Source organism: Pinus tabuliformis, chromosome 5_2, assembly GCF_031772625.1.
Source record: "Pinus tabuliformis cultivar Carrire ecotype Pingquan chromosome 5_2, CPIR1, whole genome shotgun sequence".
Lineage (NCBI taxonomy): Eukaryota > Viridiplantae > Streptophyta > Pinopsida > Pinales > Pinaceae > Pinus > Pinus tabuliformis.
In genome coordinates, this window is record NC_142306.1 from 1,136,435,356 (window position 1) to 1,136,458,732 (window position 23,377).

At 38.4% G+C, this 23,377-nt stretch overlaps 1 protein-coding gene across 4 annotated transcripts in view; it reads right to left on the reverse strand.

The window, feature by feature from the left end:
* Positions 1–23,103, reverse strand: part of LOC149163197 (uncharacterized) — a 242,518-nt gene extending 219,415 nt beyond the window's left edge. For 2 of the 4 annotated variants that reach the window (XM_089437564.1, XM_089437562.1), the window contains exon 1: positions 22,711–23,102. Coding sequence is in view for 2 of the 4 variants with exons in the window: in XM_089437562.1 (XP_089293688.1) it covers positions 22,711–22,891 (181 nt within the window). In the remaining 2 variants the exon portion in view is untranslated. Of the gene's footprint in view, positions 1–22,710 lie in introns of all 4 variants that reach the window. The other 2 variants (XR_016261975.1, XM_089437563.1) reach the window with 2 other exon arrangements.
* Between the last annotated feature and the right edge of the window lie 274 nt (positions 23,104–23,377).

Sequence of the window (23,377 nt, forward strand, 5' to 3'; positions counted from 1 at the left end):
TTTGTAGGACGTGGTTCATCCTTTCCCTACTCTCCGTGATTTGCATATGTAGGATGTGGCTCGTCCTTTCCCTACGTGTGGTTGTGAGCAGGATGTGATACATTCTTTCCCTGCTATTGATTCAGTATCATCCTACCCATGTAGTCCGGGACGCATGGGAAGTACCTCTCATCTGGCCAATGAGTTGGAAAAAGTGGTTAGGCACCATAGCACTACCGATTGACGCATCGGGTACTACCATACTCCCTATGACTAGGATGCTTGGTGTTCTTCAACTTGATATGGGATCAAGTCTAACTAAGGTTTTACCTCTGGACTGACTTTTGTCAGTGGAGAGTGGTAAGGGATTGTGACTCACTCTCGATCAATTCTTCTTCATTATTACTTCAATGTTCAGCAGAGCAAAGCAAAATCGAGATACAAAGATGGTTCATGATGGCATGATGATCAATGACATAGTTGTTGGTTTGACAGGTGGAATTCTCCCTAGTTGAGAGGGAGTGTTAAAATTGGCAGCTAGGGCCAAATTCCACTTTGGACAGCTCTTCCTCTTTTCAAGAGGACCAAAATCGATCTAAAGATCGTCAAATTTGGATAAGTAAAAGTGGGTTTTTGAATTTATTCTCTCACACAAAAATTATCAAGGTCGGCCTTATCTCTATGTCGGCTCAACGGGTACAATAGACACTTCTCTTGACCCTCTACCGAATTGTATAAATAGGGGTGCCTCCTACCTCATTTAGTACCTCAGTCTTCTCTCTGAAATGGTCGCAGAAGGAAGGTATCTATAGCGAAGGATGATGGCCTTGTTTGGTGTCATGTGAGGATTGTTTGATGGGCCGAGTCCCTTAGGAAGAAGGCCAATTTTCTCAAGGTCAAGTCTAGGCACATTTATGGACTGTTTTGGGCTTATATATCTTTTATTGCAGGTCCGAGTTGTGTCTAAGGTTGACCGCAAGGATAAGGAACAGCTAAAGTGTCATACCTCTTTTAAGTGGGTCATGTTTTGAACATTCAAACCCCACTTTTCCTAAGTTTAGTGGGAAACCTAGCAATTAATTAAGCCAGAAATTAAATAAATAGAGAAAAATAAATATCCACACATGCTAAATGTTGTGGAAATGAGGTGGAAAATTATGAAAGAGTTAAAGTGAAGTCCCAAGGTTCAGGTGATATGGACTCCTAAAATCAAGGAAATGACGTGCTCAAAAAAAATCGAATTTATGGCATTAAATGAGAAAGTTGTTAACTTGGAAATTCAAATTTGTGAAGTTAATGCACATTTGGGAGAATTTGGGAGAATATTTGGTGGAGATTTTTGTTGGAAATTGTCCCCACATGGGTTACCACCTGTTGTCGCACATAGCGTCAAAGCACCACGACAACGCTCAGACCGGGGGCTATCACCCTGATCCCTGATCTCTCTGTTTAAGCCGTCTCCCTAGGCTAAGGGGGGTAGACCCTATGGGATAAAAGAAGACCAACTAGGAAGCAGCTGGCTTGGGAGACACAATGAGGAAATCAAGCACTTGATTGATTTTTAAAAAATTGATTAGCCCTTTAAATACTTAAGACCAATGCCTTTGCTAGATGAAGTGAAAATCGAATAATTGATTTGATGCTTAGGAAATATAGATATAAACAAACCTTTTAGCAATTGCTTGAAAATATTTACTGAAATGTCTAGCATACGATTAGCACTAAATCAATCAAGCAATAACGATCAATGACTTGGCAAAGCTCCAACAATTAAATTTTTCAAAAGATCGAAATGCTTAAAATAACCACAAAATTTAAAAGCTAGGCACCTAGAATTTAAAATGATTATGCTTGAAATTCCAAATCTAGGAAATTTATCATTTTCCAATAGTTAAACTCCAGATAAAAATTTAAGTACATTTAACTATAGTAAAATGATGAATACTGATACCATAACAGAAAAAAAAAAAAACATCAAAAGGAATTTCCAATTTTTAATTAGGCTTTTTTCAAAAAAAAAAAAATTCAAATACTTTATTTTTTATTTTTTATTAAAATATAAACTAAATTCTAAAGTAAAACAAGACTAAATAAAACACCTAAGGATTAAACTTTTATTGCTTTTGGGATTTTTTTATTTTTATGATTATTTGTTTTTATATTTTATTTTTTATTATATATTTTTTATGATTTTTGATTTATTTTAAGATCAAAAAATAAAACAAAACTAAACTTAAATATACCTAATTCTAAGACCAAAAACCTAAGTTAAATGAAACTAAAAGTAAAGAATAAATAAAACTCTAATTAAAATTAAAACTAACACCTAATCATATCAAATATACAACAAAATGAAAAATTGGTTTTTTTTTATTTTATTTTATTTTAATGATCTTTTAGAAATTTTATATATTTTTTTTATTATTATTATTTTTTTTATAAAATAAAATCAAAGTTGTTTTATTTAACAAAATTAAAATTTTATGTTTTTTTTAGAATTCATAAAATAAAATAAATCTAAATCTATTCTAACTATCCTATGCTAACACCATGAAACCTAACTAAAAAAAAGAAAACAAAAAATCGAAAAACCAAATCCTAAACGCATAAAGGAAATAAACCAAAATATGAGTGTATTTCTCACTGTTGCTTGTGTGCAGGTTGACGGTGGAGGGAGGAACAACATCAAAGAGCGAAGGAATGAGGGTCTGATGAGCTACAATAGGAGCTGGGGGGAGAACGTGACTGCGGCAGCATTGAGGAAATGATGGAACGAAGAATTTACAGGTTGATGAGGAGTGGGATGCTTGAATGAATTCGGAAGGGTTTTGGTGGAGGTGGAGAAAATGCGTGAGGAGCAAAGTGAAGAGGTCGATGGTGATAAAAGCGTGAGGAGCTGCGAATGGACGTGCACAGGTCAGCGTGAGGGTTTCAAAGAGGCTGTGGAGGAAATCAACAAAAAACTTAACGTGTTTGATGGCTTTTATTTCTGATGCAAGTTGGGTGGTAGATGCGGCGTGAATGATGAGTATGCAGCCATGGAGGGACAGCGGATTAAGTTAAGACTGCGAATGGGGAGGGATAAGCTTACACAGGAGGCATCAAGTGGATAGGGGAGTTGTTGAGGAGTATCGCAGCGTGGAGAGATTTGGAAAGGAGGCAGCATGAATAGGGAAAAACTGAGGCAGCGATGGCAGGTGGCAGCGGGTTATGGCAGCCGTGCATGAAGTCCTGAACAGAGGTAGACGCTGTTGGGATGATGGGCAACAGCGTGAGGGAGAAATGGTAATGAAAACAGAGGAGAGAGCTGAGAGATGGCAGCACGAAGGCTGGGCAACAATCCAGGAGCTTTACACAGCCTGCCTAAAAAAATTTCGAAAATTTTCCTACGCAAATGAAACCCCAACAGACAGATAGCTTGGACAAATTCTCGAATTTCTTCAGAAAATTTGAAAATCCGTTGAAGAGTATCCCTGCAAAAATGATGTTGAGGCCATATCTTACCCTCTAGGGCCTAAATCTGGGTTCGGAACAAGACTACACCTTCAGATCTACAACCTGTAATGACAAAAACAAACACCCAGAAACAAAATATGCAAGAAACAAAACTAAAAACCCTAAAACCAACTAAATAATTACAATATTCACAGTTTAAAGGCTCTAAATAGCCAGATTTGTCAGTATGCCACAGAAATATTTTTTAGAATTTTAAATTTAGTATGAGGTGCTTCAGAAAACCCTTCATGCATTCACCAGAAAAATTCTAATGATAAGCCCGGGATCAAAACTAGCTGGGCTCTTCAAAAAATGCTTCTTCAAGAGTTGGTTGGTTCAGCCGAGAACTTCCCCAAACGCCCGATGATCTCAAAATCAATATTTTCCTACACAACTTACTTCAACCATTAACAAAGAGGGAGAAAATGATACTAAAATCCAGATCAAATGGAGATACCTACCATCATATTCAGAAATTTAACTACCATTCAAACCCTAGTGACTAAACAAGATACCTGTGTTTAAAATCACTCTTCATCAAGCTATCATCAATCGTTGAAATTAAATTTATGCACAGAAATAAAACATCTTACAGCATTTCCAGAAGAGTAACACCAGCAAGATTTCAACCCCAAAGTCTTTCTTTATTGCACATAAAAAATGACTACAAGAGAGCTTTATTTAACACAAGACTCACAGATCGAATGATCTCAAATGACCCCTGACACCCTATTTAAAGAAAAATTTCTCAATGGCTAGTTCGAGTGATCCTTGTCAAAGCGATCTCGACCGTCGATAAAGATCAAAATATCTTTTAATCTCATCCGTCGAAATTAAAATAATGAGAAAATTCGAAATTATCATTTAAATGCAATTTAATTAATTCAAAATTTTAATTTTTGAATTAATTTCCTCAAAATTTTGACTTCGATTTAACCCTAGGGACCAAGGGCATAAAATTTAGCAAAATAATCATTTAACCTTAGTCCCTGAACCTCTTAAAATTAAATTTTTTAAAGAACCCTCGAATTTAGCCTTTGGAAAATTTAAAAATACCTAGGACCTAGGACTTATGAGGGGATAAAACATTTTTTTAACCCTCAAAACACTTTACATCATGATTTTTACATTTTTACATCTTAAAGGGGAAAACCCATTTGATATAGACCCTCACAAACTACCCAATTCTGCGACACAAACATTATCTAGCAGATCAAGCAATTTGTAATAAAATAACCTAACCAAATAGTTTGGATTATTCCCAAATCACTTTTACATAGACTCGACCTAGCACACTAGGACTCCCCTAAGATTCTAATGACAAAATCCATTCCGGCTTTGGGGTTAGGCTGAAAGAAAACTCTGCCAACCATGGTCAGTGAGACAAAAAACCTTCCGAAACGTAGATCATCACTAGAAGATTAGGTTTTCCTAGGCAATTACATACATGACACAGATCTGCTAAGATTATTTACAATTTACACATGCAGACTTGGTTTACAAAATAACATGAATAGGCTAATGATGATAGTCGAATGGCACGGACACGTTGATCAAGCGATATCCCCTTTGCAAAAAAAGGAGGTGTACTGCTAGTTGACACGTGGTGGTCAACACCACCCATATACACTTGTCATTCCATCATAAAATTTGAATTTGACACATAAGGGAAGAAGAAAATGATGACCACTTTCCCAAAATTCAATTTTTACACTTGGAATTGGAGCTCCATTCAACAAATTTGAATTTCTCTTGGGGATTGTCACCTCATGCCACTTGTTTAATCACTTCTACATTGGGATTGGCTCCTATAGTTCTATATAATAGAGCTTTGAGCTCTCATTTGTATCAGATTGTTACTAGCTATTGTGCTTGAGGAAGCATTGATGCCTTGTACACTTTCAAAATTATCAATAAAAACTTTGGGGTTTCATTCATGAGGTGTTCCTCCTTTGGGAGTGTGGTGAATTGTTGATCATTGGTATAATTCTTTTTACTCGTGCTTTGATCTAATTTGTTTCCATATGCTCTTGTAGATTTGTTAATGTAAATCTATCTTGCATTGACATTTGATTTAGAAGTATGCTCTAAATATAGAATGCTCTAATTGGTTTTAAATAAATCTCTAGAGTTTCTTATCATTGTTTATTGCTAAATCTATATGGAACTAATTCTTGATTGAAATTTTGTAAAGGGAACATCTTGTTGGGATCATAGAATCAAGCGTGAGGGAAAGTCTTTGGAGAGACAAACCCACTCTTGATACATTCTTAAAGGAGCTCTCATTTGTTCTTTGAGCCTTCATAGTCTTATCTTACAAAGTGGTTTTGCAAGGGTTTTAGCACATAGCTTGTACACAAGCCGAGCACTTCTAAATTTAAATCTCTTTTAGAAAACATTGTACTTCCTTTCTTTCATTTGCTATCTAAGAGCTTGAATATGGCTAACCAAAGACAAGAGTTTACTCTCACTCTTTAGCTCAGCCTTTTGTAGATTATAATTGTACATATACATTTTATCTTGTTGATTTTTTCACTAATACTTAACTTATTTTGCAATTATTGTTTGGATTGTTTGCTAACTCTTGTGTGGTTGATTTTGAAGAGCAACCTCCCGCAACATCCAACAAGTGTTTACAACCTTTGGAAAATGTTGAGGGTTCAATTTCCAAAGATGTCATGAGCCCTTTTGAGGCTTATTTTGGCCAAGTAGAGTTCACTAGAGGACTACCCCATTTTCCTCTCTAAGCCGTGGGCATTTGGAGGAAACTCACACCCTGTTTCTCTTGCATAAGTTTTGTGAGATCTTGTCACTACTTTCTCAAGAAAGAAGGTTTAGTGTCCAAGGCTCAAGCAATTATTGTGAGGACTCTCCTTGAAGTTTAGTTGAAGACATTGAAGGGCCCTCTTATCATTGTAATATTAATAAAAGATCTAATTTGCTTGTGGGAGCTTGGGATTTCTCCCACGGTATCCTATCTCCCTATTTAAAGGGAGGCTTCTCTTGGGTGGATTGACATTTGGATGGTTTAAGCTTTCATACTTCATTCACTTACATGCATGCTTTAATTGGGAATTAACACAACTTCACTATCACATTTCATTAAGTTAAAGTTTGTTACAATTTCATTTGAGCTTTGCATTCTCTATCTCATTGTTGCTTGAAGCTACAAGCTTACACTTTACTTTGGGCAATTCATCTTTTACATGCAAGCATTTTATATTCTTAACAAACTTTGATTTGTTTCCATTTACCTTGGTAAATTGTTTCATGAGCACTTGAATACATGCTTCATTTTTATGCTACATTGTTATCTTGAATATTGGAGCAATTTATTGTCATTGTCTATTTGAAACAAATTTTACTTTCAAGCAAATTACTTGTATCATTTTAATTCATTGATGAGACACATGCAACACTTGTAAGCTAATTTAATGTTGGAAATACTAAGAAGGGGGGTGAATCAGTATTTCTTTTTAATTGTTCTTGTTATTACCAAAAACATATATATATATGGAACACAGAAATAGACAACTGGAATTAATGCTTTTATTGACACAATAGTGCAATGAAATAAATACAGTATACATATGTATATATATATAACTGGTTGCAATTAGTTGCCAAGCTCCAACTTGGACTTCTATGAGGCTCCAACCTCCAGAGCACCAACTCTGTCTTGCACTAGTTCTGCACTTAGGAGCACCAACTCCCAAGGATCTCAATCCTGTTTAGTTTTGAGGCTCCAACCCAAACCAGGTATCAACTGTTTTTGTTGCAGTTCTCTGCTCCCAAGCCTGCTGAGCTTCTGCTTTTCTCCTGTTCTCCTGCTTCTCCGGCCTCTCCTGCCTTTTACCTGTTCTTCGACTTCCTCTCTTACTGATTATGCATTCATCAACACATCTCTCCTTGTTTTTCTGTTTTTATATATATCAGATGCCTCTGACTGTTCGTTTCGGCTTTCCACCAGCTCTTCGGCTTCTTCCATGCTTGCTTCAGCTTCCTTTGTGCTGGCTTGACCTTTGGCTTCCCTCTTCTCCATTGATTTGGCTTTTCGATTTCCTCTGTGTTGGCTTTCCATTCAGCTTCCTGGCTTTTCGGTCGTTGTGTGTTAAAACTGTAACATAGCTCCGTTTTTTCAATGATGGCAGGGATCCACAGAGACTATTTTGTTTAACAGACATGCCACGTCCTACCGCAATCGCAATCGGCTTGACTCTTGCCTTCTGAGCTATCGGGAGCATTCCTTAACGTATTTCTGTCTCCAAACCCGCGCAAGCCAAATATGCAAATATACAAGAAATATGAGCAAAAACAAGCGAAAACACTAAAAAGCAAACTTCAGGAATTATTGCACCCGCATCTATACTGTATTGGGTCCGCAACATGAATCGCAATCGACAATCAAGGCTTCCAAGGCTTTTCCTTTGTATTTCGGTCTTTGCACCGAAACCCGCCAATACATTGAAAATCCGTTATGTGCGGAACTCAAAACTTATATAGTTGGGTATATAACACCCATCGGGTCCGGCTATGTAGTCGCAATCGGCGATTTGCGGCTTCCGACAGTCCTTTAAACGTCGGGCCCATGACATCGTCGATGGCTGACGGCCAATCCACCTACGGATGCGATATTGCATTGAACCATGTTGCAATCGGACCATCGGGTCCGCGACATACATCGCAGTCGGGGGTTTTGGGGTGATGGCATGGTAGAACCCGCCGATTTCACTGTCGCCGATATAAATATATAAACTTCTCCGCTGCAATAGTGTATTCCACCATACCTTGGTCTTTCTACCTCCTTTGTTAGGTCCCGATAGTGTTAATATGGGTTTATGCCGCCAATAGTGTATATGACCCATATATATATATATATATATATATATATATATATATAGATATATGCCGCCGATAGTGTAAATACATATATATAATTCTATGCCTCTGATAGTGTAAATGCACATATATACAAGGGTCTGCGCCTCTGATAGTGTAAATGCACATATATACAAGGGTCTGCGCCTCCGATAGTGTATTCCTTTGGCATTCTTGCTCCGATAGCTCCCGATAGCTCCCAATAGCTCTGTTTGCTTCCTCTGTGGCTCTGGTAGCTCTATTTGCTACCTCCAATGGCTCTGTTTGCTCCCTCTGATGGCTTTATTTGCTCCCTCCAAGTAGTGCCATATTGACATCAATAACAATCTATGTCAACAATCTCCCCCTTTGTTATTGATGGCAAAGGAATGCACACAGACTCCCCCTATCGAACTGCTGCCCCTGTAGAACTGCTCCCCCTGTCCTGCAACCTCTTTATGAACGAACTTGAGTGATGCTAAAGAAATAACCCCCATCTTTTAATGCAGATGTTAAAATGCCTCCCTAGGAAGAGGTTTTGTGAAAATATCAGCTATCTGCTCCTTGGTACTGATATATTCCAAGACGATGTTTTGTTCAGCTACTTGCTCACGAAGGAAATGATACTTGATTGATATGTGTTTGGTCCTTGAGTGCATCACTGGATTTTTGCTGAGACTGATAGCACTTGTGTTGTCACAATAGATGGTAATTGGTTGATCTATACCTATGTTGACATCTTTTAGAGCTTCCTTCATCCATAGTATTCGAGTACAACAGTCTGTCGCAGCTATATACTCGGCTTCGACTGTGGATAATGATATGGATGACTGTTTTTTGCTGAGCCAGTATACTAAACAGTCTCCCATGAAGAATGCATTTCCACTAGTACTTTTCCGATCATCTACACTTCCAGCCCAATCAACATCGGTGTATGTAGTTATAGTCAAAGTTGAGCTCTTAGGGTACCAAAGACCAAAATCAAGAGTTCCTTTCAGGTACTTGAGAATTCTTTTTACAGCTAACAGATGGGATTGTTTAGGAGCAAATTGAAATCTTTCCACCATTCCTACTGCCTGCATTATGTCGGGTCTTGTAGCAGTTAAGTATAGAAGGGCTCCGATTATTGACCTGTAATGAGTCGCATCTATTAGAGGGGAGTCGTCATCTTTGCTCAATTTGCAGTTTGTGGTCATAGGTGTGCTCATGGGTGCACAGTCCTCCATTCCATATCTTTTGAGCATGTCTTTCAAATATTTGGCTTGAGATATACACAATCTTGCTCTGGATTGAGATACTTGAAGTCCAAGGAAGTGAGATAGCTCACCTATCATTGACATCTTGAACTCTTTTGACATGTTTTGAGAAAATTCATGGCTCATTTCATCATTATTGCTAGCAAAAATCAGATCATCGACATAAACAAGAGTAACTAGTAACTTACCTTCCTCTGTCTTTATGTGTAGATTACTTCCAGCCACTCGCTTTTTGAAGCCTTGTTGTTGTAGATAGTGATCCAATCTTGCATACCAAGCCCTAGGAGCTTGTTTCAACCCATATAATGCCTTTTTCAACTCACAAACTAAGTCTTTTCCTTCCATTAGATCAAACCTTCTAGTTGCTCCATGTAGACTTCTTCCTTGAGTTCCCCATTTAGAATTGCTGACTTTACGTCCATTTGATAGATTTTGAATCCTTTTGAGCAAGCAAATGCCAAGAAAATCCTGATAGCTTCCATATGAGCTACTGGTGCAAATGTCTCTTCAAAGTCAATTCCTTCAGTTTGTGAATAGCCTTTGCAGACAAGCCTTGCCTTGTTTTTGATAACTTGTCCTTCTTCATTCATTTTATTTTTGAATACCCACTTGGTTCCTATTATGTTTTTGTCCTTTGGATGAGGTACCAGCTCCCATGTCTCGTTCTTCTCAATTTGGGACATTTCTTCTTCCATGGATTTACCCAATGAGGATCCTTGCTTGTGCTAATGTTTTTGGTTCTATCATGGATAGAAGAGCAATAACGTTTCTCTTTGGTGTAATTGTCATCCTTCTTCGGGTTTGCATCCCTTCATCTCTATTGCCAATAATCTGCTCTTCTAGAGGATATTTCTGGATAAACTTCATCTTTGAAGGGGTATGAGGTGGTTCTTTTTCCTCTTCTTCTTCTTCCTCATCTATTTCTTCTTCTTTAGGTTCTTCTTGTTCAATGAGAAGATCATCTTCATGTTCTTCAATTTCTTTTTCTGGAAGGTCTTCATCAATCTTTACATCAATGCTTTCCACTATTTTCTTTAGTCGAAAATTGTAGCACTTGTAGGCCTTGCTCCGTGTAGAGTATCCAAGGAATATCCCTTCATCAACCCGAGAATCAAACTTTCCTAGTGAGCCATCACTGATTTTTATGAAGCACTTGCTTCCAAAAATCTTTAAGTATTTTACTGAAGCAGGTCTTCCTTTCCATAATTCATAAGGAGTTTTTTCACAATTTGGTCTTAATTGAGTTCAATTCAAAGTATAGACAGCTGTCCCGACTGCTTCTCTCCAGAATTTTAGCTACAAGTCTGTTGCTAATAACATTGTTCTTGCCATTTCTTGGACTGTTCGGTTTCTTCTTTCAACTATCCCATTTTGCTGAGGTGTTCTGGCAGCAAAGAATTCCCTTTTAATTCCATGAATATTACAGAACTCATTAAACTCTTTTGATGTGAATTCTCCCCCTTTGTCTATTCTGAGGCACTTAATTTTTAAGTCCTTTTCATTTTCTACAAGAGCTTTTAGATTCTTAAAACACTCAAAAGTTTCAGATTTATATTTTATAAAATATATCCACATCATTCTAGTATAGTCATCAACAAATAAAACAAAGTACCTTTCTCCTTGGAGTGCCTAATTTCTAGTTGGTCCACACAAATCAGTATGGATGATCTCCAAGGGCTTTGATGTAGAGAGCTCCTTGGTCTTGTGGCTACTTCTAGTTTGTTTTCCATGTTGACATGGACCACATACTCCTTGATTTGGTTTGAATAGCCTTGGGATGTCTCGTACAGCTTTAATCTTGCTGATATTGATCAGATTTTCGAAGCTTGTATGTCCAAGTTGCTTGTGCCACAGCCAACTTTCATCTGTCTCACTCAGGTAGCATTTATTTTCTTGAATCATGTTCAAAATGTAAATGTTGTCTGGTGTTCTAACCCCTTTCGCCACAAGTTCCCTTGAGGAAGAGTTCCTTATTTCACAGTCTTTGGTGCTAAAGACAACCTTATGACCTTGATCACAGATTTGGCTGACACTCAGGAGATTGTGTTTGAGCCCGTCTACTAGTAGAGCATCTTGAGCTTTTCCTTTTCCATTGATGAGGGTAACAATTCCTTTTCCCGCAATTCTGCTAGATCCACTTCCAAAGGACACATTTCCTTCCTTTTTGCTCAATGAGACAAACTTCCTTTTGTCCCCTGTCATGTGTCTGGAGCACCCACTATCCACAAACCAATGTTTTTCATTATGTTGAGCATATAGAGCTAGGCCACATTTATCCATGTTGGGACTCTCACTCCTTGCTTTTCTCCTTTTGAGTGGGCAGTCCCGTTCATAGTGTCCATTATTGTAGCATAATGAGCAAATCAGAACAAATTTGGTCAAGTGATCAAACGAATTGAAGGTTCTGATTTGTCCGTGCCTTTTGGGGCCATATGGTTTGATTAATTGAACCTTGAGCTTTGGTGTTTCACTCTTGCGAGCCATGCAATGTTTGGCTTGATGACCAAAGTTTTTACAATGAAAACAATGTCCAAGAAAGATAGTCTTGTACTTGTTGTAGTAGCCACGGTTTGAGTCAATTTCCTTCCTTGGAATTACTCCCACTTCATTCTTTGGATTTGAGATGGGCCTTTAATGGAATACTGGTTTGTAATTGTTGTAGTATCCATGATTCGAGTCCACATTCTTCTTTGGTGTTATTCTCTCTTCATTCTTTGGATTTGGGATGCGCCTTTGATGACATACTTTTTCTTCTTTTGGGTTGTTGGAAAGTGCAACGACATAGCTTTTCACATTGTTCTTAGTGCTTGATGATTCTCCTTTAAAGCCTATTCCAGACTTGTCATGTTGAGGTTTTTGACTTTTTAGGATAGTCTCAAGTATTTGAGAGCTTTTCCAACCCTTTTTGACTTGCTCCAATTCTTTCCTCAGAGATACTATTTCGGCTTCACGTTCTTCACAAGTCTCTTCTTTTTCTTTTAGCTTTGTTTCCAAGAGATCTTCTCTTCTTCTTGTTTCCTCGTTTTCTACCTTGAGAGAAATAATTTTATCCCGTAATTTCTCATTTTCTTCAATGGCACTTATTAACAGTTCATCCACATTTCCTTCTAGCCCTGAGTCATCTTCATTTGTGAATGCCATGAATAATGTTTCTTGGCTTTCATCATGGTCACTTTCCTCAGCTGATTTCCTTTTGATGACTATAAATTCATCCTCATCAGACTCATCTTGCTTAGAGAAGTTCTTCTTATTGGTCCCTTTCTTATTGTATACCCTTCTTTTAGAATTTCCTTCATCATCACTATCATGTTTATGAGGACATTTTGCAGCATAATGACCTATTCTTCCACATTTGAAACAAATAAGAGGGTACTTATCTTTTAGCTTAGAACCTCTCTTCAGCTTTCGTACAAATTAAGCCAACTCGGATTCAACATCGAAGTCATCACTACAGTCATTCCTTTCTTTCCCCTTCTTTGATTTTGAAGCCTTGAATGCTACATCTTTGGAGCTTGGGCCACCTTTTCTCATCTCATAGGCAGTGAGGATTCCATGGAGTTCATCCATCTTGAGAGTATCTAGATCCTTTGCTTCTTCTATGGCGCTTATTTTGGAGTCAAATCTGTCTGAAGGAGATCTTAATACCTTTTGAACAAAGGTACTTTCTTCAATCTTTTCGTCCAATCCTTTAAGGGAGTTGACCACTTCAGCTACTCGGAGGAAGTATGATGAAATATCTTCTTCATCTTCCATCTTCAAACTTTCAAATTGCCTTCTATGAGTCTGAAGCTTTGCCTTCTTGACTTTTGAGTCTCCATCGTATAAGCCAACTAGCTTATCCCACATTTCTTTGGCAGAGTTACAATTCATGACTTCTGTGAACTCGGAATCAATGATTCCACTAGTGATGGAGTTCAAGGCTTTTGCATTTGCAATGTAGGCTTTCCTCTTGTCTTGATCTGTTGGAAGAGTGGGAGGAATTTGGTACTCATTTTGAACGAAATGCCAGACTTCAGGTCCAAGGGGCATTAAGTAGTAAGTCATTCTCATTTTCCAGAAACCAAAATTAGTGCCATCGAACAGAGGAGGTCTTCCTGATGCTTCGTGATTTCTCATCATGGCAATGAATCCTTCTTCAAGCTGTTAGGCTAATATGAAGAAGCCCGCTTTGATACCAATTGTTGGAAATACTGGGGGGGTGAATCAATATTTCTTTTTAATTGTTCTTGTTATTACCAAAAACATATATATATATGGAACACAGAAATAGATAACTGGAATTAATGTTTTTATCGACACAAATAGTGCAATGAAATAAATACAGTATATATATATATATATATATATATATATGTATATATATATAGATATAGATATATATATATATATATATATATATATATATATATATATATAGATATAGATATATATATATATATATAACTGGTTGCAATTAGTTGCCAAGCTCCAACTTAGACTTCAGTGAGGCTCCAACCTCCAGAGCACCAACTCTGTCTTGCACTAGTTCTGCACTTAGGAGCACCAACTCCCAAGGATTTCAATCCTGTTTAGTTCTGAGGCTCCAACTTCTTGGGCTCCAACCCAAACCAAGTATGAACTGTTTTTGTTGCAGTTCTCTGCTCCCAAGCCTGCTGAGCTTCTGCATTTCTCCTGTTCTCCTGCTTCTCCGACCTCTCCTGCCTCTTGCCTGTTCTTCGGCTTCCTCTCTCACTGATTATGCATTCATCAACACATCTCTCCTTGTTTTTCTGTTTTTATATATATCAGATGCCTCTGACTATTCATTTCCGCTTTCCACTGGCTCTTCGACTTCTTCCATGCTTGCTTCAGCTTCCTCTGCACTGGCTTGACTTTTGGCTTCCCTCTTCTCCATTGATTTGGCTTTTCAGTTTCCTCTACGTTGGCTTTCCATTCAGCTTCCTGGCTTTTCGGTCGCTATGTGTTAAAACTGTAACACAGCCCCGTTTTTTCGATGATAGCAGGCATCCACAAAGACTGTTTTGTTTAACGGACATGCCACATCCTATCACAATCGCAATCGGCTTGATTCTTGCCTTCTGAGCTATCGGGAGCATTCCTTAACATATTTCTGTCTCCAAACCCCGCGCAAGCCAAATACGCAAATATACAAGAAATATGAGCAAAAACAAGCGAAAACGCTAAAAAGCGGACTTCAGGAATTATTGCACCCGCATCTATACTGTATCAAGTCCGCAACATGAATCGCAATTGGCGATCAAGGCTTCCGGAGCTTTTCCTTTGTATTTCGGTCTTTGCATCGAAACCCGCCAATTCACTGAAAATCCCTTATGCACGGAACTCAAAACTTATACAGTTGGGTATATAACACCCATCGGGTCCAGCTGTGTAATCGCAATCGGCGATTCGCGGCTTCCGAAGGTCCTTTATACGTCGGGCCCATGACATCGCCAATGGCCGACGGCCGATCCACCTGCAAATGCGATATTGCATTGAATCATGTTGCAATCAAACCATCGGGTCCGCGGCATACATCGCAGTCGGGGGTTTTGGGGCAATGGCATGGTAGAACTTGCCGATTTCACAGTCGCCAATATATATATATATATATATATATATATGTATGCCGATATATATATAAAAACTTCTCCGCTCCGACAGTGTATTCCACTATACCTTGGTCTTTCTGCCTCCTTTGTTAGCTCCCGATAGTGTTAATATGGGTTTATGCCGCCGATAGTGTATATGACCCATATATATATGTTTATGCCGCCTATAGTGTAAATACATATATATAAGTTTGTGCCTCCGATAGTGTAAATGCACATATATACAAGGGTCTGCGCCTCCGATAGTGTAAAAGCATGCATATATATGATATGTGCTCCCGATAGTGTATTCCTTTGGCATTCTTGCTCAGATAGCTCCCAATAGCTCTGTCTGCTTCCTCTGTGGCTCTGATAGCTCTATTTGCTGCCTCCAATGGCTCTGTTTTCTCCCTCCGATGGCTCTGTTTGCTCCCTCCGAGTAGTGCCATATTGACATCAATGACAATCTATGTCAACATTTAATTCCTCCAATTGAAGTTATAATTGCAACTTATGTTGAACACTATTTCATTTTCAAGCATTGCAAATCAATCTCTTTGAAGGATTTGCATGTAGCATTATTTTATTTTAGGGAAAAAACTTACATGCATTTCATCTATCTAGGCATTTTAGTATAGGAAGGCCCCAAGCCTCATTAAAATTTTATCTCCAACATAAGTTGGTTGAAGTAGACATCTTAGGGATCCTTTACTCCTCTATTGACTCCTCACTGTGAGATCCATACCTTTGGGCGAGAGTGAGGTCTAAGGATTGAAGAGTTAAATTGTAATCATGTTGTAGAGATAATTCATAAAATTAACCAAAAGCACTTTCCATTACATTTACTTTACTTGTCTCTTGATGGTTTGAGTTTTCATATGCAAAGTCTATTCCAAAAGCAAGTATTGTAATCCTTTCAAACAAGTGTTTTATTTCATGCTTCAAGTCTAATTGCATATTGATGTCTTGGTTTAGCACTTCCTTTCTTTTACATTTCCAAGATAATTACTAATTTTTGGGTTTCGGCAAGATATGTTTCACATGTTTTGATTTAAAAAGAGTATTATCTCAAAAACATTTTGTATTTCGCATATCTTGTGCTAACAATTTTTGTTTACATTTTAGGGTTACTTTGCTTTCTCTTTTGAGAGCATTGCATTTTACTTTGAGCAAATATATCTTTAAAATGTTGAGCAAGTCGCTTATAAGTCACTGGTTTTATGGTTTTTGTCATATTAATTATTGGCATTATTATTTCAAGTTGCTCACTTCATATTTGTTCATAGATCCTTAAAAGTAATCCATTTTCACTATAACACTCTCCTAAAAACTCACATCTTTTAACTTAACTTTTCATTAGGGACCACCCCCCTTAGCTAACCTAGGAGATAGCTCATACAAAGAGAGTCAGGATTAGTGTGACAACCCTTTCTTTGAGTTCCCTGCCACCAACCGCACCTTACGGGGTTGAAGGCTTTTCTCACTAACTTATAGGTTGGTGTAGGCAGCAGGGTCAACAAGCCGCAATTATTGGAGCTCTTCTCAAGCTAGCCACAGGTCTTACCATACTGATTAATAGGCCGAGAGGGTATGCACATACCCAGGTGTGTTGCAACCCTAATTCTGTGAATACTAGCAAACGTAGAGGCCTATTTAAGGGTTGAATTAAGAGCAGTATTGTTCCAGAGGGAGGTCAAATTATCATGAAGAGTGGCCGCAGAAGTATAAGGGTGTTTTGATATGTTTACAAGAGCTATTGCAGTATTTTACATACCATAACCATGAGCTGCCATCATAAAACGTAATCCCTAGCACTTGCTTGTGCAAAAAGGATGTGATTAGACAATTTTGGATGCTTGTTGCACAGATTGAACAATAGCTTAACCAGTCAAAGTCTCCTTAGCTATATGTCATCAGAAACATCTTGTCTGCTTCAAAATTACACTTGTGACTGGAACATATACTTATCTAAGGGTCGTGATTCTGCATCTACAATTGGCAAATCAATTTTGAATTATTGTACTCTCTTCCTCTCTCTCTGTGCTGAACATTTGATTATAATAAGAAGAATTGATTAAGGGTTTTCCCCATCTTGGGGTTTTTCCCTGGCTTGTGCCATATTCTTGTGTTCTCTTCTCTTGGCTCATCTTCAGCACTTTTCATGTATGTTCTTTGTTCAGTTACTAATAGAAATGAAATTGATAAATAATCGGGCTAATAAGGATCTTTGAAGTAACTATACTAAGCAAAGAACATGTTAACATAAAATTAAAACCTCCAAATATGAGATTTGAGCATGTGATAGAGTTGGAAGAGGGGGTGCAGGATGTTATAACCAGTCCCTATCGACACCCAATGTTTACAAGGACAAAATTGAGAAGGTTATAAAAGAGCTACTGAGATTGAGCCACATTCGTCCTAGTTCTAGCCCCTTTTCTTCTTTGGTAGTGATGGCTAAGAACTTAAGAAGGATAGAACCTTGAGAATGTGCATTGATTATCAAGCACTCACTAAGAGAACAATCAAAAATCGGTACCCCATTCCAAGGATTGGTGAGCTGATGGATGAACTGGGAAAGCAAAGTATTTTTCGAAGATAGATCTTCACTCAGGCTACCATCAGATTCGAGTTCGAGAGCAGGATATCCCAAAGTTTGCTTTCAGGGGCCACTGTGGGTACTATGAGTTTTTGGTTATGCCATTTGGGCTAACCAATGTACCCACAACATTTCAGTCTTGCATGAACCATGTGTTCAATAAACAGTTGCGGAAATATTTGTTGGTTTTCTTTGATGACATTCTCATCTACAACAAAACTTGGGAGGATCACCTCAACCATTTGGACTAAGTTTTGGAGGAACGGGAGTTCCATGCAAAAGAGTCCAAATGCGAACTCAGTATGACTGAGATGCTCTACTTGGGCCATGTGCTTGGGGAGAATGGGGTTCAGGTTCACCAGGAGAGGATCGGGGCAATCATGAGTGTCTTACCCCAAAAAATGTGACTGAACTGAAGAGCTTCTCCAGTCTTTGCACATATTACAGGAAGTTTGTTAAGGGGTTCTCATAGTTGACAACACCTCTAATAGACCTCACAAAGAAAGGGGCTTCCAGTTGGTCTGATCAGGCACATGTGACCTTCGAGAGAATGAAGCAGGTAATGAGTTCATGCCCTATGTTGGCACTACCAGATTTCACTCAGCCATTCGTGCTTGAGTGTGACACTTCAGGGACAGGGATCAAAGCAGTGTTAATACGGGATCACCAACCCATTGTGTTTGAGAGTTGTAAACTCAAAGATCATGAGTAGCATTATTCTATTTATGATAAAGAGATGTTGGCCATTATGCATGCATTGGTCAAGTTCAAACAGTACCTAGTGAGGAACAGGTTTAAAATGAAGACTGATCATAAAACCTACAATTCCTCATGGAGCAGAAGGAGTTGAATGAAAGCAAGCAGAAGTGGATCAGCAAGCTCCAGGCATACAATTTTGAGATTGAGTATGTGAAGGGCAAGAATAATGTAGTAACAGATGCCCTTTCCAAAATGCCATCCACCCTCTCTCTTATGGAGATTTCAGGTGACTGGAAATCCCTCTTGTTGGTGGAGTATTCCAAAAACAAATTTGCTTGTGAAATCCTCAATGGGCTGATCCAAGATGACAGGTACTGTGTCGTTCATGACATTATCTATTACAAAAACAGGATTTACCTGGTACCAAAATCTCAACTCAAGGAGAAGATTATGCAGGCAACACACAGCAAACCCCTAACAAGGCACCCTAGGTACTTGAAGACTTATAAACAAATCAAGGAGAGGTTCACATGGAAGGGCCTCAAGACATATGTGTTGATATTTGTGAGAGAATGCAACGTCTACCAATAACACAAGGCACAGCATACTCACCCAGCAAGGTTGCTTCAGCCGCTTCCCATCCCGAAGCAAAAATGGGACAGTATCTCCATGGACTTCATCACGAGATTGCCCTAGGTGCAAGGGAAGGGTTGTATTTACGTGGTGGTGGACAAGTTCATGAAGTTTGCACACTTCTTTGCCATAACTTCCAAATACTCAGTAGCAAAGTTGTTCTTCCAAGAGGTTCAGATTGCATGGGATGCCTAATACCATTGTCAGTGACAGGGATAGCAGGTTCATGGGAGGATTCTAGCAGGAGTTGTTCAGGCTGGTTGGGATGGAGCTAACGCCTAATACTAGTTACCACCCACAGACTGATGGCCAAACTGAGATAGTCAACAAATGGTTGGAGGGTTATCTCAAAAATTATGTATCTGGCCAACAAAAAGCATGGGTTAAATGGTTACGCCTCGATGAACATTATTATAACACCACTTACCACATGTCAATCAGAATGACACCCTTCAAGGCCCTATATGGATATGAAGCTCCAACATTTGTGGATTGGGTATTTTGGGATAGGTGAGCCCCTCTAGCTAAAGGATTGGATTCAAGATAACCAAGACATACTACGGGTCCTCGAAGAAAATTTGCAAATGGCTCAGAAGTAGCAAAAAATCTATGCAAACAAGCATCAAATAGAGCGTAGCTTCAAGGTTGGGGACTTAGTGTATCTTCATTTGCAACCCTATAGGCAATCATCACTCAAAATGAAAGGGGTTGAGAAACTAAAGCCTAGGTTCTATGGGCCCTACAAGATTGTGAGGCGTGTAGTGGAGGTGGCCTATGGGCTAGAGCTTCCAGAGGGATATAAGATTCACAATGTCTTCCATGTGGCTAGCCTTAAAAAGACTCTAGGACAACATGTAGTCACTTTTACCGAGCTTCCACCACTAGACAGGGAAGGGGAGTAGATCCTAATTCCAGAAGAAATTCTGGAGGTGAGGGAACGGAAGTTGAGGAACGGGACAATAAAGGAGTACCTAGTGAAATGGAAAGATTTGCACGTTGAAGATCCCACACGGAAAGGGGAACAAGTGCTCCAACATCCAAGGCTAAAGTTGCTTGAGGACAAGCAACCTTGGGCAGGGAGGACTATAATGTCGCCATCCACTTAGGAGTCATGAGGAAGGGGATCCGCTAGCCTAATAAGGTGCCCATAGGCTAGGACGGGAAAAAAATAATTAAGGGAACATGATTGACCTAGAAGAAAAATTGCAAAAGTTAGAGTGGTGAAAAAGAGACATGGGTCCTAAACTAATGAAAAGCCACTTTTAATTTATAAATGGAAAAAACACATTGAAGTGACTCTAATAAAGTAAAAGAGTAAAAAGGGAGCAAAAGTGGTGAATGAGTTATAAAAGAGGGAAAACGAAGAGTCTCTCTTCATTCTTACATTTGCCCATTTGAGAAAAAGAAATTTGAAAAGCTCTTGAGAAAGAGTCTAGGGTTTTTGAAAACCCTCATTGTTGGTTGATTGTTGGTTGTTAGTTTCAATGTTGAAACCATACACCCTAGCTAGTTTGAAAGCAAGATTATTCAGATTTCGCCATTGTTCTTCAAAGGAAAGAAGATGGCGGAGCTGGAGTAAGTCTTCAAAGTGTTATCAGTTTATTTTAATCTCTGAGTTTGTGTGTTCTACAAATCTTCTTTCGAGTGGAGTTGCCAAGCCAAATCTGGGGTCGAGTTGCTGAGAGAGAGGGGCCGAGTTCTACCATAAATTGAGGGCCGAGTTTACTAATAAAAGAGGGATGCACATGATACAGTTTCGAGGCTGAGTTCACTGATAAAGAGGGCTGAGTTTCCTTGCTGAAGATGGCCGTGGGATTTCACACATTCATAGCTGAGACTCTGAGTTTGACTGTTCAATAAGGGCCTAGTTTCCTCTCCTTGCTGGCTGTGTGTACCACTCCATTGTTGGCTGAGAGTGGAGTACTAAAAGAGGTCAAGTTCAACCATATTTGCCTGAAGGGTATGCTGGAAGAGGTCACCGTACAGTGGCTTGATTGGTTACCAAAGTGCTGATCGTATTATTGCTGAAGAGACCACGAGTTCCCTGCCTGCTTGCTAAATGGACTGATATATTTGCACACAGTTATTTCATGGGATTGGTTGCTCACTGAAGGGGTCGTATGATTGCTTGAAAGGAGAATAAATACTCTGCTGAGGACTCATTCATTATGCTGAAGGAACTTAATGCTATTTCCTAGCTGAGGCATACCCAGGTTGTTCATTCCATTTGTTGTATATTTGAGTTTCATATCAGTCATAAATCTGAAGATGTGTCTCTTGTTTGCTCATAATGATGGTTTGTACAATTTCTGAATGATATATAAATGATCTAATGCTGATCAGAAGTGCTTCTTTGAGTATTTATTTGGAACTATGTGTGTTCTATTGAATAAGCAACCTAAAATAGCACCTACAGCCAAACATCCACAAACTGTCTGACGAAAATGACATACTGAAAACTCAGACCAAACTCAGAAATTTCATGGGGAGACTGAGATATTCTTAAGGGGGTATCTTACAGTTTCTTCAGTTTGGAGCACCGGATGCTCTGACTTTGAATACTCTCTAATGCTGGTAGACAGCAAGATATTGTGTCACTTGTACATACAGGTAGTGCTAGCGGCGGCCAGAACGTGCAGCCACCTCCTTTTATCAAATGCAAAGTAAGTTTTGTGAATACTGAATACACACAAAACAAAAGAGTCTCCAAATTTGGAGTATTCACCGTTATCTGTCAACAGCGAATGAAACTCTTCAGAGATCCCGAAGAAAAAAAGCATGAAAGGGAGACGGGTTGCATTGCCACTGGAAAAGAGTACTTCATTAGCCTAGATGATCAAGACCAAGTTCCCTGCACAATGAATCATCCAAAGGAATTTACTTGGCTGTTGATAGATGACCCTTTTATGAATGGAACAGAAGCCCTAGTGGGTAAAAGGCAGGTTTGGTATTTCAAAGTTTTACGTGAAGCCAAATTACAAATAGTCGATGTCCATGAAAAGAACCCTATAGGATAGATTTAAAAATTTGCTTAGTCTATTTGTTATATGTTTTGGAGGGTTTTTCGGTGTATTTTATGTTCTAATTTGTCTAGAATCCGGTGGTTTTTGGTGAAATCGCAATTTTGAGTTATGAACTTTCCATAATCTGAGTGTTTAGTGAGTTTTTCATGATATTGAATACATATATAGATTGAAAAATCAATTTTATATGACTATGAATCCATATATGTAGTCAAAAATCCATTATAAATCCATATATGTAGTCAACCATGGATTATGAATCCATATATGTAGTCAAAAATCGATTTTAAACCATAATTTGGCCCAAAACAAAAAACAAAACAAAACTCCAAACGGTAAAATGTTTAGAAAACGCCTGTAAAAATTCCCACATCTTCATTTTTAATAGAAATCCACTGCAAAGGGAAACGAAAACTATGTGCAAATCAACAGCGGATGTCCAATTTACAATGCATTGCAATCCAGACAGCCAGTAAGCACAACCTATCAGCAACATGTAACATTATCACAAAACATTGATTCCGATTGCTCCAACAAAAGCATGATCGATAGAAAAGAGATACAAATTTAAATTTTAGGCTCACCTCTCAGGTCATCAATAGTCTCCGAGGGAGATACGGTAAGAGCCAGATGGGTGTCCAGATTAGTGTCCACAAAGATCGGAATCAGAGGCGTGCTCGTGCTACAGCGAGTCTGAGGTTCCATTCCCATTGAAAACGGAATATTGCTAATTTCGCCCATTGCATCTCCTCTTTCTCCTACCATGACCAGCCACCCTGGTTTCAGTCAGTCATCAAGTTCGCAAGTTTTTGGGGTTTAGGATTTATGTCCTATGATACATGTTGTTTTAGTGTTTTTCTATATATATAGTTCCGCTAAAAATTGTTTGCAAGTTTCGAGCCATTTTCCCAAATCACATAGTGATTGATAGAATAGTTAAAACAGCATTAATGTGCTTACGCGGGAGAGTACACTCTCCAGCGAGGTGAAAGAGTACAGTATCATTTTTGCGAATAAATATTCAGTTCTTCCTTCTATACAAACGCAACGCTTTTACTAAAATTTGTTTCTAAATAATTTATATATTAAGTAATTTTAATTAAAATATTTTATAATGGTTAGTAAAGGGAATGTTTATAAGTTTTCAAGTATTACCTAACCTTGTTTTTGTTTGGTAATTAGTTTAGGTTAACTACCTAAATTTGGATATATTTAGTAAAAATGAAAGTGTGTCTCTTTATAGACCACTAG